The sequence below is a fragment of the Notamacropus eugenii genome, chromosome 4, assembly GCF_028372415.1.
Source record: "Notamacropus eugenii isolate mMacEug1 chromosome 4, mMacEug1.pri_v2, whole genome shotgun sequence".
NCBI lineage: Eukaryota > Metazoa > Chordata > Mammalia > Diprotodontia > Macropodidae > Notamacropus > Notamacropus eugenii.
This window is the reverse complement of record NC_092875.1, coordinates 394,399,492-394,423,870: the sequence shown is the minus strand read 5'-3', so window position 1 is coordinate 394,423,870 and position 24,379 is coordinate 394,399,492. Positions and strand designations below refer to the sequence as shown.

Here is a 24,379-nt window from a genome sequence, read left to right as displayed (position 1 = left end):
GAAGAGCCCCTCAATTCAGCAAAACTTGCTGGGGAAAAATAGTTTGGAAAAAACAGGTTTAACTAAGCATATTAAAGGGCAGTTAGGTGATGCAGTGGATAGAGCCCCAGGCCTGGAATCAAGAAGATCTGAGGTCAAAAATGGCTTCAGATACTTCCTAGATGTGTGACCCTGGGAGAGTCACTTAACCCTGTTTGCCTCAGTTTCTTCATCTGTAAAATGAGCTGGAGAAGGAAATGATAAACCACTCCAGTATCTTTGCCAAAAAAAAATCCCAAATGAGGTCACAAAGAGTTGAACATGACTGAAAAGACTTAACAACAAGCATCTTAAAGCATATACCACAATAAATTCCAAATGAATAAATTATCTAAATGTAAACCTCATACAGTTTTTAAAATAGAAAGAAATGAAAGGCAACACCTTTCACAACCACAGCTAGTATAAGAATTTATAACCAAGTAAGGCAGAAGATGGAAGAAATTATATAAATTTAGCAAAATTCTGCCAAAGAAAATCAATACTTTGAGAATAAGAAGAAAAATATAACATAGAAATAAAATCTTTGCATTAAAAATCTCTTATAAAATCTGACAACCCAAATATATAGGGAATTGATAAAACTTCACAGGATTAAGAGCCATTCCCCTATAGAAAAAAGGTCAAAGGATAGGGACAGTTTTCAAAAGAAGAAATGCAAGCTGTTCACAACCATATGAAAACTAATCAAAATCACTAATAATTTTAGAAAGGAAATTAAAATAACTCTGAAGTATCCTTCTACACTCATCAAATAATGAAAGATGGGGAAAACGAGGAAATTTGTTAAAGGAGATACACTACATCTCTGCTGGTAGGCCTGCCAATTCATCCAACCATTCTGGAAAATAATTTGAAACTACGCAGGAAAAATGACTAAACTGCTCATACCCTTTGACTCATGCCTACTACCACTGGGTTTACATACTAAGTAATATTAATTTTAGCAAAAATATTTTAATAGAATTACTGTTATTGGGGATACAAATGTAATGAATGAAAAACTTGCTACTTTCAGAGAGCTTAAATTTTAATGGGGAAACCAATGAAGACCTATTTAAGTGTGACACCTAGAAGGAATTCCTCTAGTGCAAATCTTACAATCACTGTCTGGCATCATTTACCACATACCTGCTCTCTGGAACTTCACCATTGTATCCAGATGCCCATCTTTCTTCAAGATTGAATCAGCTTTGCGACTGACACCTCCTCTGTCCCTGGTGATCACTTCTCTAACTGGAGAGGATGGGGTGTGGATATCAGAGAGCCACTTTATAAATGTTTACTCACTCACTCACTCCAACTTACCCTTACACTAGCAGGTTTTAATTCCTAAAGACAGACCACCACCATGTGGTTATATTCAAATTCTCTCAAAGTCATATGATAACCCTGTTGTGGGAAAATATCCTCCCCTTACTCATCACTATACACTATAATTCTTGAATCCTCACTGGTGTGCTTCCTTTTTCACAAACCCATCCATTCCCAATGATATTAGATCACATATATAATCATTTACTTAATAAGGTGAAATTAATAATAAAACAAGTATTCACTTAAGGTAAATGTAGAAATAATACATGCATCAAAGTCCACACAGAAACCAGGATCACGCTCTCCCATCAATGTAATATCTATGGGGAGAAGTGGGCACACACTTAAAGCTAGCAGGGAAAGATATGAGTGTGGAAACCCATTTGCTAAGGGTAACACACCACTCTGAAACTATAGACATTAGTGTTCTCTTTCTGACTCAGTAACTGTCCACAAAAGTTCCTTGAGGAATGTGGCTTCTGTGTTTAATAGATGCTTCCACTTCTCGGCTTCAGATCCATGCTGTGCACTAGGCACAAAGTCTCAGTCAAACTAATGGAAGCGATTTCTTTGACTCTTTGCTTCCAAGTTGTTCTATGTTCAGCTGGACTTACTCTCAATAGTAAGTGTTTTATCTGTCATTTTCAGCTGTAAATGATATCTTCAGATGAAGCAGCAGCACACTTTTTTAGAAAAAAAGCAACAACCTATATCTCAAAGCTGGCAAACATCTCACTAACTCAACTCCCTTGCAGGATTTCTTCAACTCTTTTTCCATCTCTCAGCAACAACGGATAAAAATGCAGAGAAGTATCTTCTGTTTTTTCTCCATCTTTCTCCTCAGAAAAATATCATAATAGATATTTTCTTCTATTTCTCAATAATAGGTAATAGCAGAGCATGCTCTAGACTCTCATTAGTCAATTGATCTGTCCATCAACAAGTGACTGTACAGAGTTAAAAAAAAACCTCTTTTTAAAAAAGTTCCAAAATTTCTTTTATCTCTCATGTCATTCTGAGTTCAATTTCTGTGTCTTCTCTGGGAATGACCCCATACTAGTTTATGGTTAGTAACCAAATTCTCATCATTTTGTCTATAATAAACATAGAATGATCATGATGTCATTATTTTTTCAAATGCAAATCAATGAAGCACTCTATATCTTACATTCACTCCAACAACTCATATTGAAGTGAGCAACTGCTGTTTTAAAATGCTGAGTCAAGACTTAATTTTAGTAACTACTTCTCTTAGAACTCTGAGCAGAACTAGATATGACAAATGTACCAGACGAGTAACTTGTCAAGGAAGACAGCTTAGAAAGCGTTTTTCTCATATGCACACTCATGCCTCAGGTAAATGAATCATCAAAGGTTATTCCCTCAAAGGATCAATAACTTATAAATATATACAAAATAATTATGAAGAGAATAAATATAAAGTAGTTAAACACAAGGTATTTTGAGAGGTAGGGAACTAGTAATAGAGGGAATTAAAAAAAAAGCTTTCATAGAGAAGGTGGTGCTTGAACTGTATGTTTAAAGAAAAGTTGGATTCTATGAGCTACAAGTCTAGAAGAGGTACATCTCAGGCCTGGGAGACAGCCAGCATAAAGGCACAGAGAAGGGAAATGAATGGAAAGTGACACATACTGTTATTCACAATCATACCATTAAATGACTTTTCTTAACTGGGGCAGGGGGCAGAATGTAGTTAAGGAAAGTTGTTACATGTTTTCTGGGAAGTTTAGTAACAAAAATGGATATGCTGGAAAAAAAGGTGACTTGTTCAGAATTGTCCAGGTTAAGGTCAGGCAACAGAGAATGGAACACAAGGAGTGTATGACAATGGATAGTTTTTTCTGCCATTTAAAAAATAAGTTCATTTCACTGCTTTAACATTCTGTACATGATACATTGGTGGTGGTGGTGGTGGTTGCTTTTGATTATGTCAAGTTGAATGTTTCATATTAAAGGTGCAAAGACTTCAGATGTCCAGGTACATATTAGGTGAACAATTTCCAGACTTCAAATTGCCTTGTGAACCTTAAAAATGAATTTGGGGAGGTGCTGTAGGAAGATATTGACTTTCAAAGACATAAAGGATCTCAGAAGCCTCAGGACATTCTATGCAGGGTCTATCACCAGAGCTAAGTTCAACGGAAAAAGACCCTGGGCAAGATCCAGACTGAGTAGCCCAGAAGCATTTGAGAGCAGTGTCTGATGTCTCCAGTGTGAGTCCAGCATGAGAGTAGCTTCTGTGGTCAGAAACGGCAGAAGAAACCCATTCAGCTCCTAAAGTGAAGAGGTCCTGCAGTTCACAGTGAGGAGACTCCAGAAAAAGCCCACTGAAGCAGTGCTAAAGCTCCTTATACATAGGGCCTCCATGCTAAGGATGGAGCAGGCCACACCTACATCGTATTTTATAGAGCTTGACATAAACATAACTCAAGATCTTTTCCCTCTCCATTCCCAACTTCATGAAAAAACCAAAGAAGACTTCAAGCACTATGAGCAGACACATTGATTTGAGATATGCCTAGGTGTTAAACCCCCAAAGAGGATAGAGATTCCACAAGTCTTGGTAAAACCATGAGAAAAAAATACCCAAGGCACAGGGGTTGAAGGAGTACCTGGAGGAAATGAAATGAAATTCAGGATGCAAAAAGCAGGGAGAGGAAAAAACGGTAATGAAAACTGACTCCTTAGACTAGACAGGGGAAAACCATATCCAAGAACTGGATGTGCTGAAAATTAGAATGGACCAATGAGAAAACCTAACAATACAATAAGAAATATCAAAATAAAACAAAAAAATTCAATTAGAAAAAAATAAAGGAATAAGGCAATCTAAGATCTATACCCGAAACAACAACAAAGAATTATCAGCCTAACTAAAGATTATGATCAGAAAAAAGTCTGGATGCCATATTTCAGGAAATTGCAAATGAAAATTGCCAAGAATACTTAGAACCAGAAAGCAAAGTGAAAATAGAAAGAATCCACCAGCAAACCTTGCAAATAACTTGTGCTGGTTTTGATGTTGGTTCATAGATATCCCTCACAGTACTGACTTTCCCATCTGAGTTATTCCCTACAGGCACTGCTGGAATAAGTTGGTTTGGGATGGATGCTACCACAATTGTAGTACACCTCCACCAACAAGGGAAAAACAAGAAGCAGCATGGCTTATAGGTTAGACACTCAAGAAGACCCCACTTCAAGTTTTATTGGTGGCACATACTGGCTGAGACACTGGAAAGTAACATAGCTTTTCCGTGCCAATAGGCAGCTCTCTCATTATAAACTGAGAGGAGATGCCAATCCACACCAGTGGAGGAAGCTTGTCACTAGGAGTTCCCTACATTCATGAAATCACAAGTCCGGTAAAAAAAAAAAATTAAACAAAAATTAAAAAGAGAGGGCAACCTCTGCTATGGTCTGAATCTGAATCAGCTTGGAGGAGGAGTCTCACCTGCTGCTTGGACTAAGTTCTTCTGCATTATGTGGTTAAGTGATAACATCATTGTCTCCTCTGCTCCCTTCCTCTTTTACCTGAAGACTTCCCTTCTGCCCCACGACAGTTTCACATGCAAATGAATTATAAAAGGTATACACACAGAAACTGTTCTCTCATATATGTAACCTAAAGTCTTCTCAAAGTCAAGTAATGACTCACACTTACATAACATGTACAAAACACTTTTAATACAACAATCCTACAGACTAGGTGACGTGATGAAAAATGACCTGACTAGATGAGCCCTAAGCAGAGGAGCATACTATCTATGTAAAAGAAATTCATCTAGAACCTTGCTTATGCTCTTTATCCATAAACCATCATCCTTTCCCAAATTTCCCGTTATCATAAATGTTACTGCCCCTACTGAGGAAGATTCCAGGTGGAGTTCAGGAGTTACTTTAAAGGAACTGGGAAGTGGGGGTTGTCTATTGTGGAGATGTTACATAAAACTCAAACCACTGAAAGGATGCTCTAATCTGATTGTACTCATACAATTCTACCATCTGACCATAACACTTAAACAGAACTGTGAACTCACAAATGTGGTTTTCCCTTCAATGGTGCAGAATGCAACCCATCCATACTTTCTCATCCTGGGCAGCTTGTACCCATGTTCTCCTGCAAAACAGTTCACCCAGTGTCCTGAGCATCTCCCCTTCAACCTCCTGATGAGCTTGATGTAATCATTATCAAGGGAAAAAGGAAATCTAACATAAAACCAAATACTGAGTTAGATTTTCTGATACTGTAGTCTGATTTCTATTGCTTTTCTGGTGAATTCTCATTGCTTGCCTAGAGGTGAACACAAAACACATGGTGGTAAATGATAGTAATTATAATAGCCCTACTCTAAAATAGTGGAATTGCTTTATAAAGCTATAAAGCTGGGAGATATGGTTTAATAATTCTAAGTTTAGTGATGGTACATCAAGCTTTTGGTCAATTCAATAAACATTTATTAAATGCTTACTATGTACAAGAAACTGCCAGACAATAGGAATGAAAAGATTAAAAATGATACAGTTTCTGCACTCAAGGGATACGTGACACAACAGAAAGTTCACTGGATTTTAGAGTCCAATGTAGGTTCAAATTTAGGCTCTGCTAGAAGTAAACTGAGCAAATCACTTCCCTCTCTTGGCCTCAGTTCTTCAAATGGAAAATGAGCAGTTGGATTTATGGACCTCTAAGATCCATTGCATATCTAAGTCTATATATAACTATTATACAAGTTATAGAAGTGCATAGAGAATAAGCATAGGAGAGTCAATGGGAACTTTACATCTATATAAGGATCCAGTAGTCAGAGAGAGAAGGGAGGGCTTCCGAGAGGAGGCAGCACCAGACTTAGACGGAGGAGGGAAGAATTTTTAAATTTTATTTTATTGTTTTCTCTTGTTTTTACACCATCTTCATTTATAAATCTCCTTCCTTCTTCTCTTATCTAGTGAGTCACATCTTAAAACAAAGATTTTTAAAAGTAAAAAAGCAATCTAGAAAACAACGCCTCTGACAGTAAATACAATACTCCATAATCTCCTATCTCTGCAAAGAAAAGAAGGATGTCCATTTTCTCAACTTTTGTCTGTGGAGAAACTGGTCATTATAGTTACGTAGTTTTCAGGGTTTTTTTCCCCCACTTTACATTATTGCAATCGTTGTGCATTTTTCTTAAAGCTTTGTTTACTTTGTACGAGTACAAAGTACTTTTCACATACTTTTCTGAATTCTTCACATTCATCTTTTCTTATATAAGTCTTATTCCATGACATTCATGTACCACCAAATCAGTCATTCTCCAACTGATGCTCACATAGTTTCCTTCCAGTTCTTTAGAATCACAAAAAGGGCTGCTATGAAAATTTTGGTATATATCAGGCCTGCACAACATATGCCTACCAAAGGATTTCAGGTGACTCTTGTGTGACAACCAACTGTCTTGCCATGGGTCATGTGACAGCTGCCTAAAATCCTTTAGTGATCTGCAAGTGGCCTGTGGGCCTTATGTTCTACAGACCTACCATATATGGTAGCTTTCTGTCTTTAACTCTGTTGGCAGCTAGGTGCTTGACCTGGAATCAGGAAAACCTGAGTTCAAATCTGACCTCAGACACTTACTAGCTGTGTGACCCTGGGCAAGTCACTTAACTAACCTCTGCTTGCCTTAGTTTCTTTATCTATAAGGCAGAGATTATAATGGCACCCAGCTCTCAAGGTTGTGGTTAAGATCAGATGAGAAAATTTTAAAGCACTTAGCATAGTGCCTGGCATATAGTAAGTGCTATATAAATGTTAGTTATTACTATTATATAACTAGCCTTAGGCAATCTGGGTCAGAGCACAGCCATTTTAATCTCTTAGGAGGAAAGAATTTTAACAGGCAGGAGAGAGTTTGCTGCAAGCTTAGGAGATGATGCACATAAATATATGCAGGCAGAAGAGAAAAGTACCCAACTGTGGAATAGCCAGACTGCACACAGACTGAATAAAAGGAAGTACTCTGAAATAAATATGTAGAGGTGGTTTAGAGTCATAATATGAAAGACTTTAAAATTACCATTTAATGATTTTGTATTTTATTTTATTGCATGCACTTAGGTATTGGGGGAATACAGTTCAATGTCTTAACCTATACACATTAAATTGGTATTTTAACAAGCTGGGTGAGAACAGGTTCCTACAATACTTTGGAAGAGGGAGGGGGTGTAAAGCAGCCAGTGCTTTTTTTTTTTTTTTTTTTTGCTTCAGGAAGTGGCATGGATGATTCAGGATGTCACACTATTCTTTCCTCTTGAGTCAGGACTGAACTGGTGCACTGACATGGTAGAGGGCTAGTGCTCTGGCTTCCAGATGAATCAGATGTTCTTGAAGATGTATAGTATCTTTTTTTTTTTATTGCTAGTTAATAGCAATTCTTAAAGAGCCCACAAAATAGGAAAGATACAGAGTAACAACAAAGTCCCAGCTTACAAGAAATTACCAAGTTGAAGCCCATAACACATGAATAGTAACACTTTCCCGAGCACATTTAAAAAGGGTTTATTTCCATTCTGCCACTTATAAGGGAAAGGATATGTATCTCCCCATTTCTTTGATAATTAAAATGTGAGATAAGAAGCAAATTAGAAAAAAAAAACAACCTGTTCCTGTTCTGAGACCACAAAGGTAAAATGGAGACATGGAGAATTTGACTCTCCACTCAGAGACAATGGAAAGATAGATGGATAAGATAATGGAAAACAGACCTGAGAAGAAAAGGTTAAGGAAATAGGAATGATTAAGCCCAGAAAATAAGGAAATTGTGGGGCAATTAACAATCTTCAATCATATAAAAGATTAAAATACATAATTCCTAAAGCTAGAAGAAACTTCAAAGGACATCTAGTCAAACCCTTTCGTTTTACAGATGAGGAAATTGATGCCCAGAGAGGTTAAGTGATCTACCTAGAGTCACACAGGTAGTATCAGAAATGAGATCTGAACCCAGTTCCAAGGTGGGAACAGTGGCCAAATATCTATGATATGCAAGACACTGTGATAGGCACCAAAGAAAATACAAAGATGCATAAGATCAGGGTCCCTGTCCTCAAGGAATTTATAATCTAGAGGGGTGACATGATATACACAGAAATTTTGTTGTTTATTAGTCAACTCTGACTCTTCATGATCCCACTTGGAGTTTTCTTGGCAAAGATATTGGAATGGTTTGCACCATTTCCTTCTCCAAATCATTGAACTCATGAGGAAGCTGAGACAAACAGGGCTAAGTGACTTGCCCAGGGTCATACAGCTAGGAAGTGTCTGAGGTCATATTGGAACACAGGAAGATATCTTCCTGACTCCCGGCCCCACACCCACACTGCACCGCCTAGATGCCTATGCAGAAATAGCAAACTTCAAATGAGAAGCACATGAGAGTGTTACAAAGTCCTCTGAAAGGTCAGAGAAAGGAGGGAAGCACCCAGGAAGCCTTCCAGAATTATGGAATGGCAAAGAATGGATTGGGTCACAGAGGAAGAGGGCTGCTCTTCCCTACAGATGTTTAAAAATAGTTTCACTTAAATGTGATTTTTTCCATCTTTGTAGCAAGAGCAGGAATCAAGGGAAGGCGGGAGAATAGGTGAATTAGCCTACTTATTCAATCAACAGTCTTAAGCTCCTGCTATATGTCAGACTGTGTGTTACATGCTAGGGCTACAGATACAAGGAATGAAACATTCCCTATTCTCAAGTTCTTAAAGGTCCAATACTTTTCTGATACCCTTCAACTAGATAATTTTCATTGCTTCAGGATAATGTTCTTTTGAATCAGCTGCTATCTCTATTAGGAAAGAAAGCAATTGTAGAAATCATGGTCTTAGAAAATGCTTTGTGAAGGACATTGTATTATGTAAATTTTAGGTTTCTTTTTCTTTTGGGGGGTAGGGTCATGTTACCCAAAGGACTTGGGAGTATGAATAGAGGTTTCTGCAATAAACATATGCCCTCTTTTCCCTCCTGCCAGGTTTTGCCACCTCACTCACCAAAACTACAGTTTTTCTTCCTCATTTTTAATGGAAAGTCTTCAAATTTTTGGTAACTTGGGGAAGTAGCTCTCATACTTTTAGCATTTAGAACAGGAAATGTAATAAGTTATTACTCTGACACAGAGAACAGCTAGTTTAAGTTGGCTCTTCTTGTCATTTGAAAGGCAGCCTGCTGTCTTAAATGTCTATATATCACCAAGGGACATAGAATCCTAGATATAGAGTTTTAACATATTTGACATATATTTAACATATATAGAACATCTACACCAACATCTTCACATTTTCCTAGGTAAGAGCAAGAGAAAAGAAACATTTGTTGAGGTTAGGTTTCTACCATACAAAATGTCTCCTTCTGGATGTACTTTTAGGCAGAGGACACATGGAATATTACAGTAATATTCATGCCCCATCTATCATTTGATCTTGCTCAGAATCTGAGTCTTGAGAGTTTTCTCTGTGATTCTTGCTTATACCACAAAGCTTGATATAACAATAATAGCTAACACTCGCACAGCACATTAAGATTTGAAAAGCCCTTTAAAAACACTGTCAGAAGATCATAGATTTACAGATGAGAGGGCCTTAGAGGTCATGCAATCTCACTCTCCTATTTTGAAGATATGGAAACTGAGGCCCAGAAGGATTAAGTGATCTGTTTAAGGAGCCAAGGCCAGCAATTGGCCAAGGCAAAATCTGAACCCAGGTTTTCGTGACTTTAACACCAGTGTTTTACCGACTACACCATGTTACCTTGTAAAAACTTTGTTAAGGTAGATTCTATTATTCTACCAATTTTGCAGATGAGGAAACTGAGGCTAAAAGATACTTTCCTAGAGTCACACAGCTAGCACCTGAAGAGTGCCTAGCAACTAGGTGTCAAAAGGTATTAAAATGAACAAGAAGTATTATATAAAGATCATGCATGAGCGCTTTATTAAAGGACTACTTTGTCCATATCAAGCACCATGATTACAGTTGGAGATGCACAAGTTTTACCTACTTTTTTTTTTTTTTTTAAACACAGAGTCATCAGCTTTGAGATGGGATTTCAGAGCACATACTGCTGATTTCACAATCTCATCTTTGGTTATCTCGAAATGAGTCCAGGAATTCTTTCTTTGCATCTAAATCAGTTCTCTGAAGTGAAAGTGATACCACACAAAAATGAACCTTTGATACCTTAAGCCCCTCGCTAGCGCTTCTTCTATACCGAGAGAGGAATCTTGCTCAAGAATTTTGCTAAACCAAGATCTAAATTCCCTTAAGGATCTTCAGAGAGTTTTTTCCAGAAGTGACAATGATTCATCCAGTATCCACCACACCACTTTCTACTAGATCAGTCAGTCAACAAGCATTTATTAAGCCCTAAAGATGTGCCAGGTTCTGTGCTACTTGAGGTATGAAGGAAGACAAAAATACAGTCTCTGCCCTCAAGAATATTACTATCTAAAGAGGAAGAAACAATTTCAGTAAGTATGTACACAAAAAAATATATACAATGTAAGTGGTAGGAAATCTCAGAGGGAGGAGTAGAGGTAGAGGAGATGAAAGAAGGTGGTCATAACGGTAGGGAATGGACCCAAGAGGGACTCCTGAAGAATGTCCTAAGATTTAACCCTCTCAAAGCGCTTGACTTATGCTCAAGCACTGCTAAGTTCTTAAGGGATCTGAGAAGTCAGCCACAACTTAGAAGTAAAATGAAGAAAGGTAGGCAGAAACACAATCATGTGTAAGAAAACCGAAGGAAGCCACAGAATTCCTCACTTTTTCTCAGAATGCTATGCTTTAAAAGTTTCAACAGAGAGAGGGTACTAGGGTCAAATTTCCTCTTTGTTATTTATTTTTCTTGCTATTTTTAACTTCTATATCCTTATGAAGGAATAGATTATTTCTTACAGAATGAGCTCCCTTTGCAGATAGACTTATTTTAGTTCACTCTGGCATATTCTGAAAAAATTTGTCCAGAATGTATACCTTCTTTTCTTGGTTTTGCTGCTGAGTGATCATTGTTCTTCTACAGCAAAGGAGGAGGATGGATTTATGTGAGTTCGGGAAAGGTGTAGGGAACAACAGTCATCTGACTTCTCCTCAAAGAGGGGGATACCATAGTTATGGTTTAATGTAGGAGTTCTTAATCTGGAGAGCATGAACTTGGTTTTTTAAAAAACTATTTTGATAGCCATTTTTCCATGCAATTAATTTCCATTATAGTCTAGTGGATTTTATTTGGGTATTAAAACATTATTCTGAGAATAATAGGGTCCACAGGCTCCAACAGAGCACCAAAGGAGTCCATTATGACACAAAAAAGATTAAGAAATTCTTGTATAATGAATCCAAGGCTATATGTCTAGAGGCTTCCCACCTTCCTCCTGGCCTCAGTGCTTAGTTGCATGTTTCTTAAATTGTGTATGTGTGTGTATTAATGATTTTTTACTCTGAAACATTCAAGAATTTATATTTGGATTTGAAAAAAACTGTTCCATTGACCAAAATGGAGGCAAACAAACATCAAGCTTTGAAATCAACAAGATATTTACATGCTCCCTAATTTCTTTAAATCAGTGGTGCAGGATGTCATTCTAAATAGAGTATGCACTATGCATTCACATCTAAATGCTATTCTGAAACATGGAAAAGCAGAGGTTCAAAATAAATATATTTCATGGTACTGTGTCAAGTACAGCTCATCATTTCAAAAGGATGTTTTGAGTATTGTCATAACCTCAGAGGCATTAAATCTGAATACCAGTTTTCTTCTCTTTCTTCCTTCCTATCCCAGGAATTTAGAAGGTTATCACAACTGAGAGTGAAAGTAAAAATGCTAATCCTCCATTTTAGCCTTTGAAAGTAAGATCAGTACCATTTTAAAAATTTATGACTGAACAAGAGCTAGAGAACATTATGAGATGCAAAATGGATCATTTTGATTGTATTAAATTGAAAGTCTTTGCACAAACAAAGCCAATGCAACCAAGATTAGGATGGAAGAAGAAAACTAGGAAACAATTTTTACAACTAGTGTCTCTGATAAAGGCCTCATTTCTAAAACATATAGAGGACTGAGTCAGATTGACAAGAATACAAGTCATTCCTCAGTTGACAAATGGTTGAAGGATATGAACAGGCAGTTTTCAGACAAAGAAATAAAGCTATCAATAGCCATATGAAAAAATGCTCTAAGTCACTATTGATCAGAAAGATGCAAATCAAAACAACTCTAAAGTACCACATCACACCTATCAGATTGGCTAACATGACAAAACAGGAAAATGATAAATGTTGGAGAAGATGTGAGAGAGTTGGAACACTAACTCATTGTTGGTGGAGCTATGAGCTGATCCAACCATTCTGTAGAGCAATTTGGAACCATGCCCAAAGGACTATAAAAATGTTCATACCCTTTGACCCAGCAATACTGCTTATAGGGTTGTATCCCAAAGAGATCATAAGAATAGGAAAAGGATCCACTTATACAAAAATATTTTTAGCAGCTCTTTTTGTGGTGGCCACGAACTGGAAATTGAGGAGATACCCATCAATTGGAGAATGGCTGAACAAGTTGTGCTATATGAATGTAATAGAATACTGTTGTGCTATAAGAAATGATGAACAGGCAGACTTCAAAAAAATCTGGAAAGACTTATATGAACTGATGCTGTGTGAAGTGAGCAGACCCAGGAGGACATTGTACACAGTAACAGCCACAGTGTGAGATGACTGATCTTGATAGACTTAGCCTTTCTCAGCAATGCAAGGACCTAAAATAATTCTAAAGGACTCATGATGGAAAATGTCATCCACATCCAGAGAAAGAACTATGGTGTCAGAAAGCAGAGTGAAGCAGACTATTTTCTTTTTTGTTTTGGTTCATTTTTTTTCTTTCTCATGGTGTCTCCCATTCATTATATTCTTCTATGCAATATGACTAATGTTCAAATGTATTTAATAGGAATATATGTGTAGAGCCTATATAAGATTGCATGTTGTCTTGGGAAGGAGGAGGGAGGGAAGGGGAGAAAATTTTAAACTTATAGAAGTGAATGTTGAAAACTAAAAATATACTAATTAAAAAAGAAAGAAAAAAAAGATCAGCACCATTTTAAAGTTACTTACTGGCCCAACCTGGCATTTTACTCATTGACAAAAATATCTTTTGCTCACAAAGTTTGGGGAACTATGGTGCTATCTGTCATATAAATAAATAAAACTGGATTGGTTATAAAAATACCAACCAACTTTTTCTATCCCTGCCAAAACCCATCATGATGAGGTATCTGATAGCAACAGGCATTAAAAACCTGAAAAATATAGTATTTATAAAATTGAAAACTTGAAAGAATGAATGAAGCATCTATAGTGATAATATAGCTCATACTATGTATCAAGTGCTGTGCTGAGTGAAGGGGGTGCAAATAGAAAAGATTGTCCCTGCTCTCAAGGAGCTCAAATTCTGAGGGAGACAATAGAAAACGGAAGGTGTTAGCTCCAACTCATATGGAAAAGCCTCATGGTTCTTAAGGCACAACAGCAAAGCTGATGTTAATGCCTCTTCTTTAATGTAATTTCCATTGATAAAACTTTATGTTTCTGATGTTGGACCATGAGACAGTGCCAAGGATTTTGGTGTCAAGAATTTTTCTGGGTCTTCAGCAGCTGTGACTACAGCACCAGACTGCTTCCCAGGATGATGGCTGAGGGCACTAGGCTGGAAGCACTGCCATTCCCAAAGTTCCTAGGTTCAGGGATCTTGGCAGCTTCTAGTAGCAACTGAGGGGAAATGGTGATCAAAGACAGAGTGGTAATCTGACTTGCCTGGCACATACTGTCTCCTATCTCTCCTTCACGGTGCCTTAATGCTTCAGCTAGGCTAGCTTGCCCGCTCTATGTGGCTGTTGGTTGGCAGTTGGTGGGGGATGGCTCACCCTTTCTCCACAGGGGTTACTTCCTCAGAAAATGACTGTGAGGACTGGGCTAGAAGCAGCCCCAGTGGTCTGGGAAGTGCTGCTCTTCCCAGGGCTCCTGTGACAGGATTGTTGGTCATATTTTCCATTTTCATTCATAATCTTATTTGAATGTATCCTCAATTTTTTTTCTGGTTCAGACTAATTTTTTTTCCAGGCTGTGTATGGGCTTGTGCTGATTATCATGACTTCCCTGAATGCACAATAACCAATATCACAAAGCCATAAACAATATATATGCCAGAGTCTAAGGAATCAACATCAATGAGATTTCTCCCATGTGCTTTCAGCCATTCTGGGACTTCCTTCCCACAGTAAAAACCTAAATCTCTAAACTTTCTGACTTGGGCAAGAGGAATACTTACCCTGGGAGGGCACCTAGCTTCTTCTTTGAACAAGTTTCTATTTCAAGGTGGAAGCAATCTGGAAAACAAACACCTTTCAATCCCCCAACTCCGGTATTATATTCGGTAATTAAATGTTATACTTGAGAGGTGTTTAAACAGCAACTGAAAGCAGAGAAAGGTCTCAATGATCACTAACAGAACCACTAAAGATAAGTTATCAGATAGTCATAAACTGTGTCTGCTGATTAGGGGATATACTGCCTTCTCCATGTTGGAGTAGACTCTAAGTAATATATTCCTGTGACAGAGTATAGCAACTGCCAGTCACTTGACTACTCTAATATTAGGAGAGAGATTGAGGGAAAACTTGCCAGGTGATGTCTGTTTGTGCGGAAAACTCACATTAGAAGTATGGGCCCAGAACAGATACAGTACAAAGGGACATACCTCTCCATACAAAATACAATGTGAATATACATACATACATAAATCCCAATGCCCAATTACCTGCAAATCTCACAAGCACTTTGAAACCTCTCATGTTTCTGTTTACTTGGTCTAAACCGGCTTTTCCCTGAACTTTGAGTCAGAAGAAAAGAGACAAATTGTAACTATGGTTCAATACACACATATTAAAAAGAGCTAAAAATTGTAACCAGGGGAAAATGTGCAGAGATGGTAACAGTGAAACTTGGCAACAAGCTGAATTATTAGTGTAAAGGTTCTAGAAGAAAAAAAATGATCTCGTTGAACAAGTAATTCTGTGTACTTCCTCTATGAATTATGGACATAGAAGAGTGACTACAGTTTTAGAATGATGGGTGAGGGAAGAAGGAGTACATCTGGAGTTACTTCAAAGTATACTTTCCTTCAGGATAACAAATGCCCTAGTAGTGGGCAGCTCTGTCAAGGAGAGGCATTACTTGTGGAACCTAGGTGAACAAATACAGGGAAAGGGCAAAAATGACATGATCCTTCTAGCAATGAAACATAACCATGTTGGAGAAGGTAGGTAACTTAATATAGAGGAAAGGGAGGGCCTTGGAGTCAAAAAGTCTGGGTTTCAAATCTGGCCACTGACATATACTGGCAGCACGTCATTGATCTTCTCCGAATAAAACAGAATAAAACCTATAAGTTGCAAAACAGTTGCTGATCTGCACTGGTAGAGGGAATTTCCTCACCTGGTGTTCCCTACACTGATAAAAGTCACAGGTCCAAAAATGTTACAGAAACAGTTTCTGTTTTCTTTCCACAATCTAAGAACAGGAAAATGAAGGACAGTGAAAGGGGGAGAGATGGAATTTTAACAGTGACACAGCAGCTAAAGTTCACCTAACACCTTCTACAACAATGTGGTAGGCAGAGCAGCTACAGTTCTGGGACTTCCCTTTTCCCGGCCTCATAAAACATGTCTTTATTGACCTTAAAAGGTACAACTTTATTGTTTTATTTTCCTGATAAGTGTTGGATAACGAAATCTGAGCTCAGCTATTCATTCGTCAACACAAAGGCTCTTTTTAATGAATCGATTTTAATTTTTTTGAGGGGTGGGGAAGGGTGTCAAGGGAAGCATCTTAATTAAGCATTCTTGGTAAACAAAAGGGGGAACTAAAATCCCCATGGACTGCCGAGATTCTACAAGGACTGAGATTCTCTGCATTAATATTCACTATTTCCTATAAGTAAAAATCTGGAATTCAGGGTATGACTGGGCAACAGCAAAGATCAACTGGAATAGGGCTCCCATCCCTGAGAACTTCCTCCTCTACCCCCCCCCCCCCAGTCTGGTGATCTTTCCTTCCTGAGGACCCTGAGGTTCTCCCATGGATGCTTCTTTGACAAAAAATGTCTGCAGAAGTACAAAGACACATCTCCTTGTATCTGATTGGTCTTTTCTCTCTGACCTATCACCTCAATAAAAACTATGCCACCTTTACCTACTGGGATACTATAAAAAGTTCAAAGTCACAACTGTTTGCTGTGTTTTCATAAACTGAATATATATTTATATTATAAATATATATATTTACTATCTGCAAAGTCATAAAAGAAGAATGGGGAGATTTGGTAAGACTCCTTTGTCTACTGTTACATATGAAGACTATAGTTCTCACATAAACATTTCTAAAGTTCATAATACAATTGTAGCCCCCTATGTGTCTATTTTTTTTTTTTATTATAGGGAACAGGTGGTAGGCCAGTGAATAGAGCACTGGGCCTAGAGTCAGGAAGACATGAATTAAAATTTGGCCTCAGAAATTTACAAGCTGTGAGAACCTTGACCAGTCACTCAACCACTCTCTACCTCAGTTACCTCAACCATAAAATGGAATAATAATAGCACTTGCCTCATAGGGTGGCTGTGAGGATCAAATGAGATAATATTTGTAAAAGCACAGTACCTGGCACATAGTAGCTGCCAAATAATCTCTCTGTCTCTCTGTGTGTCTCTCTCTGTCTCTCTCTTTCTGTCTCTTTGTCTCTGTCTCTCTCTCTGTCTCTCTGTCTCTCTGTGTGTGTCTCTCTCTGTCTGTCTGTCTGTCTGTCTGCCTCTCTCTCTGTTTCTCTCTCTCTCTCCCTTTCTCCCTCCCCTTCCCCTTTCATGTTCCCTTGGGATATATAACCATGACTTTCAGCATTACATGAAACTTTTCTATTTGTCACCTAATTGTCCCTTATTCTGTTAGGAAAAGCATTCTTCTCATGTAAATTCCATGTAGTTATGCAAAGACAACCATGAGGAAGTTGTTTTTGGGTGTGTTGTTTTTTTTAAACCCTCCCCTCTTTAACGCTGAGGCTTTTTGGCATGTTATGAGAATATGAATCTGTTTCAGGTAACTGAGAAAAGACAATGACAGTAACAATGATGACAAGTAAGTAACATTTCATTTTCTGGAAAAGGTACTTGCTGGAAACTTCCTCTTTTGCCATAATGCACAAGAAATTCCCCAGTTGTGCTCAAATAAGTCAAACAATACAATCTCTAGAAAACCTTGCACCTGTAGCAGCAGACAGAGCTGTACGCACTGGAAATTTCAGTGGACTGCAAATGACACCGCCAACGCCTGAAAGGAATGGAGTGGACCCTTGGGAGAAACAGTTGTCATCAACAGTGTACCGAACATTGCATTTTGAACTGCTTTTCAAAACAAGTAGAAATCTGTCTGGGGGACTGGGATCAGTCAGTTAAGCAAGCACATAAACCCTCCCCCCAATATTATCTTTAGTTAATTGGCAAGTGCTATGATTTTTTTCCTGCTGCCAGAAGCATCCTGTCCAGTTGCAGATAAGCACAATTAAATAAGTCTAAAGGAAATCTGTGAGAAGTGGCCTATGCTGAGAATTGCCAGGAGAGCTCATAGTGGACATTTGTACCTTGGGGAAAAAATTTTGTTTTTCTGGTGATTTCTCCAGTGAATCTGAGGCGTTGTTAATTTTTATTTTATTTTTTTACAATTTAATTCTGTTCAACAAGCATTCACTGAGCCCCTATCAGGTGCCTTGGACTGTACGTGGCATAAAGGATACAAACAGAAAAATGAAACATTCTCTACAGTATTGCTCATCATCGCTTGTAGAAATGGGATTTCACCTCCAACTTCCAAGAAGAGCATGTGGTTACATAACTAGTTAGTGATATCAGGTTTTTCTAAGATGGTTTTTCATTAGAGTAGGGCTCTTCAGTTCTAATGAAGTGGCCCCTTGCCTAAGCTGCTGAACATATTAAGCAACATCTGAAGTGTCTAATTTTTTCCCCAAAAATTCATTAGATTTTTCTGCTTTCTTCATTTCCAATCATCATTACCTTTGACTTTCTAATCAAATTTTTGTTGTTGTTCAGTAGTTTTTTCAGTTGTATCCAACTCTTCATAACCCTATTTGGGGTTTTCTTGGCAAAGATACTGGAGTGGTTTTCCATTTCCTTCTCCAGCTCATTTTACAGATGAGGAAATTGAGGCAGATAGGGTTAACTGACTTGCCCAAATGTACAGAGCTTGTAAGTGTCTGGGGCCAGATTTGAATTCAGGAAGATGAGGCCTTGGCACTCTATCCACTTTGATACTTAGCTGCCCTATTGATTTCGTCAATCAAAATAGGTATTAAATAAAATGATCTTCCATTACACTTTCAACTTTCAGGCTGTGGTCAACTTTCAATTACCTGTGAGAAGCCCTTCATACTAGAATGATTTCTGCTTCCCACCCAGCATCCTTCAAGGCCAAGTCAAGACAAATCAATAAGCATTTATTAAACACCTACTATATGCCAAGCACCCTGCTAATAAGTGCTGGGGATACAAAGAAAGGTAAAAGCAGTCCCTGCTCTTAAGGAATTCACAATCTAATAAAAGAGACAATAAGTAAATAACTAGAGAGAAACAAGATATACAAAATAAATTGGGACTAAGATTAAGGAGGACCATAAAAGGCTTCTTAAGGAACCCAGGAGGCAGAGACAAGGAAGGAACAAAACCCCAAGCATGGAGGTCAACCAGTGAAAATAAACAAAGTTGGTGATAGAATGCCATGTGTAAGGAACAGCAAGTGGACAAGAATCCTTGGATCACAGAGTATAAAGAGAGAAATAAGATTTAATTAGCCTGGAAAGCCAGGAAACACCAGATAGATTCTTCATGATTTTGTGCATTGGTGCCTCCTTTGCAAAGTAATGTTAGTATTAGCCTAAGACAGGCAGAAGAAGGAAAGCAAATCCAGGGAAGGAACATACATGCAAACTCACAACAGAAATTACGCATGATCAAATCAAGTATAAATGATTTGGGGATTTTTTTTATTACATTAAACTTTATGCCACAGTTCTCCTCTAAGAGTATAGATAACCAGTTGACTATGCTGATTTTGGATGAGAGTAACGAAATGATCCCAAGTAGACTGGGACTCAAAAGATCCTAAGTACAACCTTGGAGAAGTCATTTCACCAGAATAAACCTCAGGCTTCTCATTTATTAAATGAGAATATATCTGCCAACATCTTCTAGCTCCAAATCTATAAGCTTAATGTCATAGTGTCCAAGAGCTAAATAGATATTCAACTTCAAGCATCCCTATCCGGGTTGCGATTAATTTGTCTAGGTAGTCATTCAGGTGAGGAAGGGTAAAGAACCCATGAGAATCTCTGGATCCAATGAACCTGAGTGGATTGAACTGTTTCTAGATTTTGGTTATTGCTAGTTAAGAGCCTGGGACTTGGGTGAGTGCTCAGCAGACAAAGGATTATCTCATTTGATTTCAAACTGAATCCATGGAGAACATGTACCCCTAGGATCCTCCACAACCAATTTTGTCCAGGAAACAGGTTGGTGTCTTAAGGGTGCCTTGAAGTCAGAAGACAGAATCAGAATTATAAAATCATAGTGTTTGAGATAGAAGGGATCTGCTATTTTAACACCTGAGGGAACAGATATAGAGAGAGGAGGTAGCTTCTCAGAGGTCATAAAGTGGCAGAGCTGGCACTCGAACTCAGGTCTATATAATTCTTAATCGAGAGTTATTTCTATCATACCTGAGCCTGAATTCTGCCTCAGTCATTTATTTGCTGTGTTAGGTCGTCATTAATATACCTCCCAGAGCCTGATGGGAAAGGGAGACAATACTTAACACTACTGACATTACCAGATAATTATGAGGATTGGCTCACATATATATAAGATACTCTGTAAACATTAAAGTGCTAATGAATGTAAGTTTAAAATTATTATTTATTCAGATAAGGGATGTTTCAGAACTGGTACAGAGCTCCCAGGCTTGTTGTTATTGGAAGGTGGCCCCAGGAAGTGATCTTAGTCCAGGGCAAACCTGACCTAAAACAAAAAGGCTTTGCCAAAACTACACAAGCTTCAGGGAAGTACTGCATTTGACCCCCATTAGCCTCAGGTCATCACCCTTCCATTCAGTTGTCACAAAACCTAGCATCTCTTTCTGGCACAGTTACCTGACACTCTCAGTATTCATTTTCCTGGCTGTGAAAATGGAACAGTGTCACTAACTCACCCCAAAAGAAAGGCAGGGTAATGTAGTAAACAGTGCTTCCACAGGGTCAGTAATACCCATTTCAGATATTGCCCAAGAAATAATAATGACATGCCTGGCACTGAGTTAAATGCTTTATAAATATCTCACTTGAACCTCACAACCACCCTGGAAGATAGGTGCTATTATTATTCCCATTTTACAGATGGGGAAACTGAGGCAAACAGAGGTGAAGTGACTCATACATGGTCATATAGGCAGAAAGAGTCTGTGGCCAAATTTGAATTCAGGTTTTCCTGATTTCTGCCCCTGAGTTCTATCTACTTCCCCACCTAGTTGTCTAGGTCACTTAATTCAGTTCAACAAGCATTAATTATGAATTTATCAAGTGCTTCCTATGGGTCAAGCACTGTGCTAAGTACCTACAATGTGATAGACAGGAGTAAGAGATACAAAAGGTAAAAATTAAACAGTGCTTTCCAACTTTTCTGAGACCTGTTGTCCATCCGTAAAATGGAGTTAATAAAACCTGTAAGACCAACATCACAAGGTTGTGGGAGGCTCAAATGAGTAAATGCATACAATTTGCAAACTTTTAATTGCTAGATAAACGCCACTTATTGCAACATTAAACACTTATAAATTTTTCTTAGTCCCTTGGAGCAAGACGCTCTCCCCCTACTTGACTCAGTGTGTTTGTATGTGAGAGTTCAAAGACACACAAAAGAAATGTGCCTAACATCTGCAGAGCACTTCTATGTTTCTAAAGTTCTTTGATAGCGACTATTACATTTCAACCCAATGACATTTCTGTTTGACGTGGTAGGGTGGGCACTGTCCTTCCCATACTATTGATGAGGAAACTAAAGGGCAAAGAGGCTGAGCAACCTGATCAAGTTCACAGTTAGCTGAAGCTACAAATAGATACATATTTATGTCATACACAAATACATACAAATACACATATTTGTAAGCATGTGGAATTAAGTACCCTTTCCCTGACAATGCTTCATTTCCTCCATTATTAGAGGTACAGGATGGAATTTAGAATCCAGTTTAGACTTTTTTTCCTACCTAACCCTTTACTAGTGCTAAAAGCATAAATTAACATATTAAATTTTACCTCCTTTTCCTTCCCTCCCAAAGTTATTTTGGACAAGACAATTACCAATGAAATACACTTAGGTACCTACAAATGCAAACACACAAAATATGGCAAGATGATAAGGAAGAAGTATTAGGAATCCATAATCTGGATAATTAATTCCTAAATGATTTGCTTAAATAAGATAACATGATATGTAAAGAGCCTTTCAGGTCTTAAAATGCTGTTTGTTACTGTTACTGTTCACATATAAAATTGTTTTCTAAATTTTGCTCCCTTAGCTGGACATTCTTCCCTAGCAGCATCGATATTTCCTGGCAGGGATTGTGGCAAGAAATGGGCTGGAGTGAGGACACCAATACACCAAAGCCCTCACCACTCATTCATCCCAAGCTGGAACCCTTAGTTTCCCTCTTTTTAAGTAGTTCCTTGCTTTTCGCTTGCTCACTATCACACCACTCTGTCCTTCCTTCTTTAGGAGCTGTGGAAGGTTTCCTCCATGAAAAGTGTCCCGTACCTTGGTACCACCAGAGTTTCTGGATTTCCCCTTTTCAGCTTCTCTCCACCCCAGGTACCCCTCCCCCTTTTCCTAGGAGAAGCTCTGGGAGGTGGAGAAAGGAGGTCATCATTTCTCAGTTGTGTAAGGAAAAGAGGCTTGGGGTCCTGTTCAGTACGCTGGTTAGAGGTACTGATTGGGAAACTACCGGGCTGAACATCGGTGATTGCTTTTCTTAAAAACAAAATGAAACACTACCCACCTCTCTCACCAAAGCACCATTTACAATCCTCCACTAAAACATTAGGCTTAAGTACGAGCATGGTCCAGAGGCGACCCTGTGTCCTAGAAGCTCAAGTTTTGGCAGGTTCTCCCACACTGTCAAGGCTTCCGTTATAGGCCCAGCCTAGGCTCTGGGTCTCTCCGGAGGGCCAGGCGGCTAATGCCGGAGAGGTTCGTTACCAGAAGCCTGGACGCCTAGTAATGAGGAGTTTTAACTTTGGTCACAGAAACTCTCGAAATTAACGCATGGAGGGGCATGATGTGCACAGACGGTGGAAACGCTAGCCCCACGAACTCACAGATATTTCAAAGTACACAAGTAGGAGAAAACAACAACATCGCTCTTCCCCTGCTCCCTGGGCTGGAAGCGGCTGGCTTGGAGTCACAGTCAGCGGTGGCAGCAGCCCATTTTCCCTCCGGGCGCTCCCTCGCTCCTCCCAGCGGTTCTCATCGCCAGGCTCTAGGCTTTGGTCCGGGGGAGGTGAAGCAGCAGGACGTGTGTAAAATGTGTATGTGCGTGTGAGAGTATAAGTGTGTATATGTTACTGCGTGCGTGCATGTGTATGTGGACCCAAGCGTGGACAACACACAATCCTGGGTATAGTGAGAGTGTCCCTGCGCTCAGCATAGCCTGGCCAAGGTCCTCCTCCATCCTCACCCCATCCCCGGTTCCGGCGTCCACGTCCAGGTCCTTACCTGCAGCGAGGCGAGCAGGACACACAGCCCGAAAAGCTGGAGGGGGCGGTGGAGGGGCCGCCAGCAGGACGGGGCCATGGCGCGCACCCGCGCCCTCTCCCTCTAGCGCCTTCCCGGTAGCACTGGGCTGTCTCGCTGCCTCCCTCACTCCACGTTCGCTGGACCTCTCTCCCTTGGTCCTCCTTCCCTCCCTCGGCCCTCCCTTCGCCACCTCCCCAGCTGCCCGCTGCCGTGCAGTCGCCTCTGGCAGGCCACCTGTCCCCCAGGCGAACACTGCGGCGGTGCCACCCGTCCACACCCCTTTTCGGCTGCGCCCACCCCTAACCCTCCCACGTTCGCTCCTCCCATCTGTGGATCGCTTCGCTATAACAACCCTTTTTCTCCAGCCCCTTATTTTCTGGAAAGGTAGAGATTCTTTATAGGTGTAGGTGTAGTCCTGGGTTACTGGGTGGGTGAGTGGGTGGGTGTGGGAGTGGGAGCAGGGGCGGACTTGATGCTGAGGGCGTTTGGCTTTGCTTTCAGGAAAGTGAGGAAGTTGAGCTTGATTTAAAAAAAGACTGGGGCATTAGAAGGTTAGGTGGAGAGAAAAGGGAGGGATCGAGATATTTTAAAAAAAAAATAAAAAGGGAAGTACAGGTTTTGATTTCCTTAATCCTTCTCTTTGTCTGAGCTTTCCTGCCCAAATAGTTCAAGTCCTATTTTCAGTCAGTTATCTCCTAGACTGGCTCTTTAGCCTTAGGAGCCTGAGCCCACAACTTTCACATATGCAATGAAAATCCCCTTTAAAAACATTTTAAAAATAAACCAAACCAAAATATTTCCTGGGTCCTGAAATAAGTAATACATAACACAGTCCTGACTTCTTTAGGGCTGTTGCATGTTTTGTCTAATGTAGAGGCAATGTTGGAAACACAGGGACAGGGTTCAAAACCTCACTGTCTTTAATGGCCTCAATTGTGCACTCAAGGCAGCCTCGGAAGCTGAGATGGAGCAAAGTATGGATGAATTCTCTGCTGCCTGTGCTCATTTTGGCCTAATAATTAACACCAACAAAGCAGAAGTGCTCCATCAGCCACCACCACACCATC

General features: G+C 39.3%; 1 protein-coding gene across 2 annotated transcripts in view; it reads right to left on the bottom strand.

The window, feature by feature from the left end:
* TNFRSF11A (TNF receptor superfamily member 11a) overlaps positions 1-23,564 on the bottom strand; it is a 120,414-nt gene extending 96,850 nt beyond the window's left edge. The window contains exon 1 of one of the 2 annotated variants that reach the window (XM_072605514.1): positions 23,292-23,564. In XM_072605514.1, the coding sequence (XP_072461615.1) occupies positions 23,292-23,369 (78 nt within the window). In that variant the 5' untranslated portion in view covers positions 23,370-23,564. The remainder of the gene's footprint in view (positions 1-23,291) is intronic. The other variant, XM_072605513.1, reaches the window with a different exon arrangement.
* Positions 23,565-24,379: the final 815 nt, after the last annotated feature.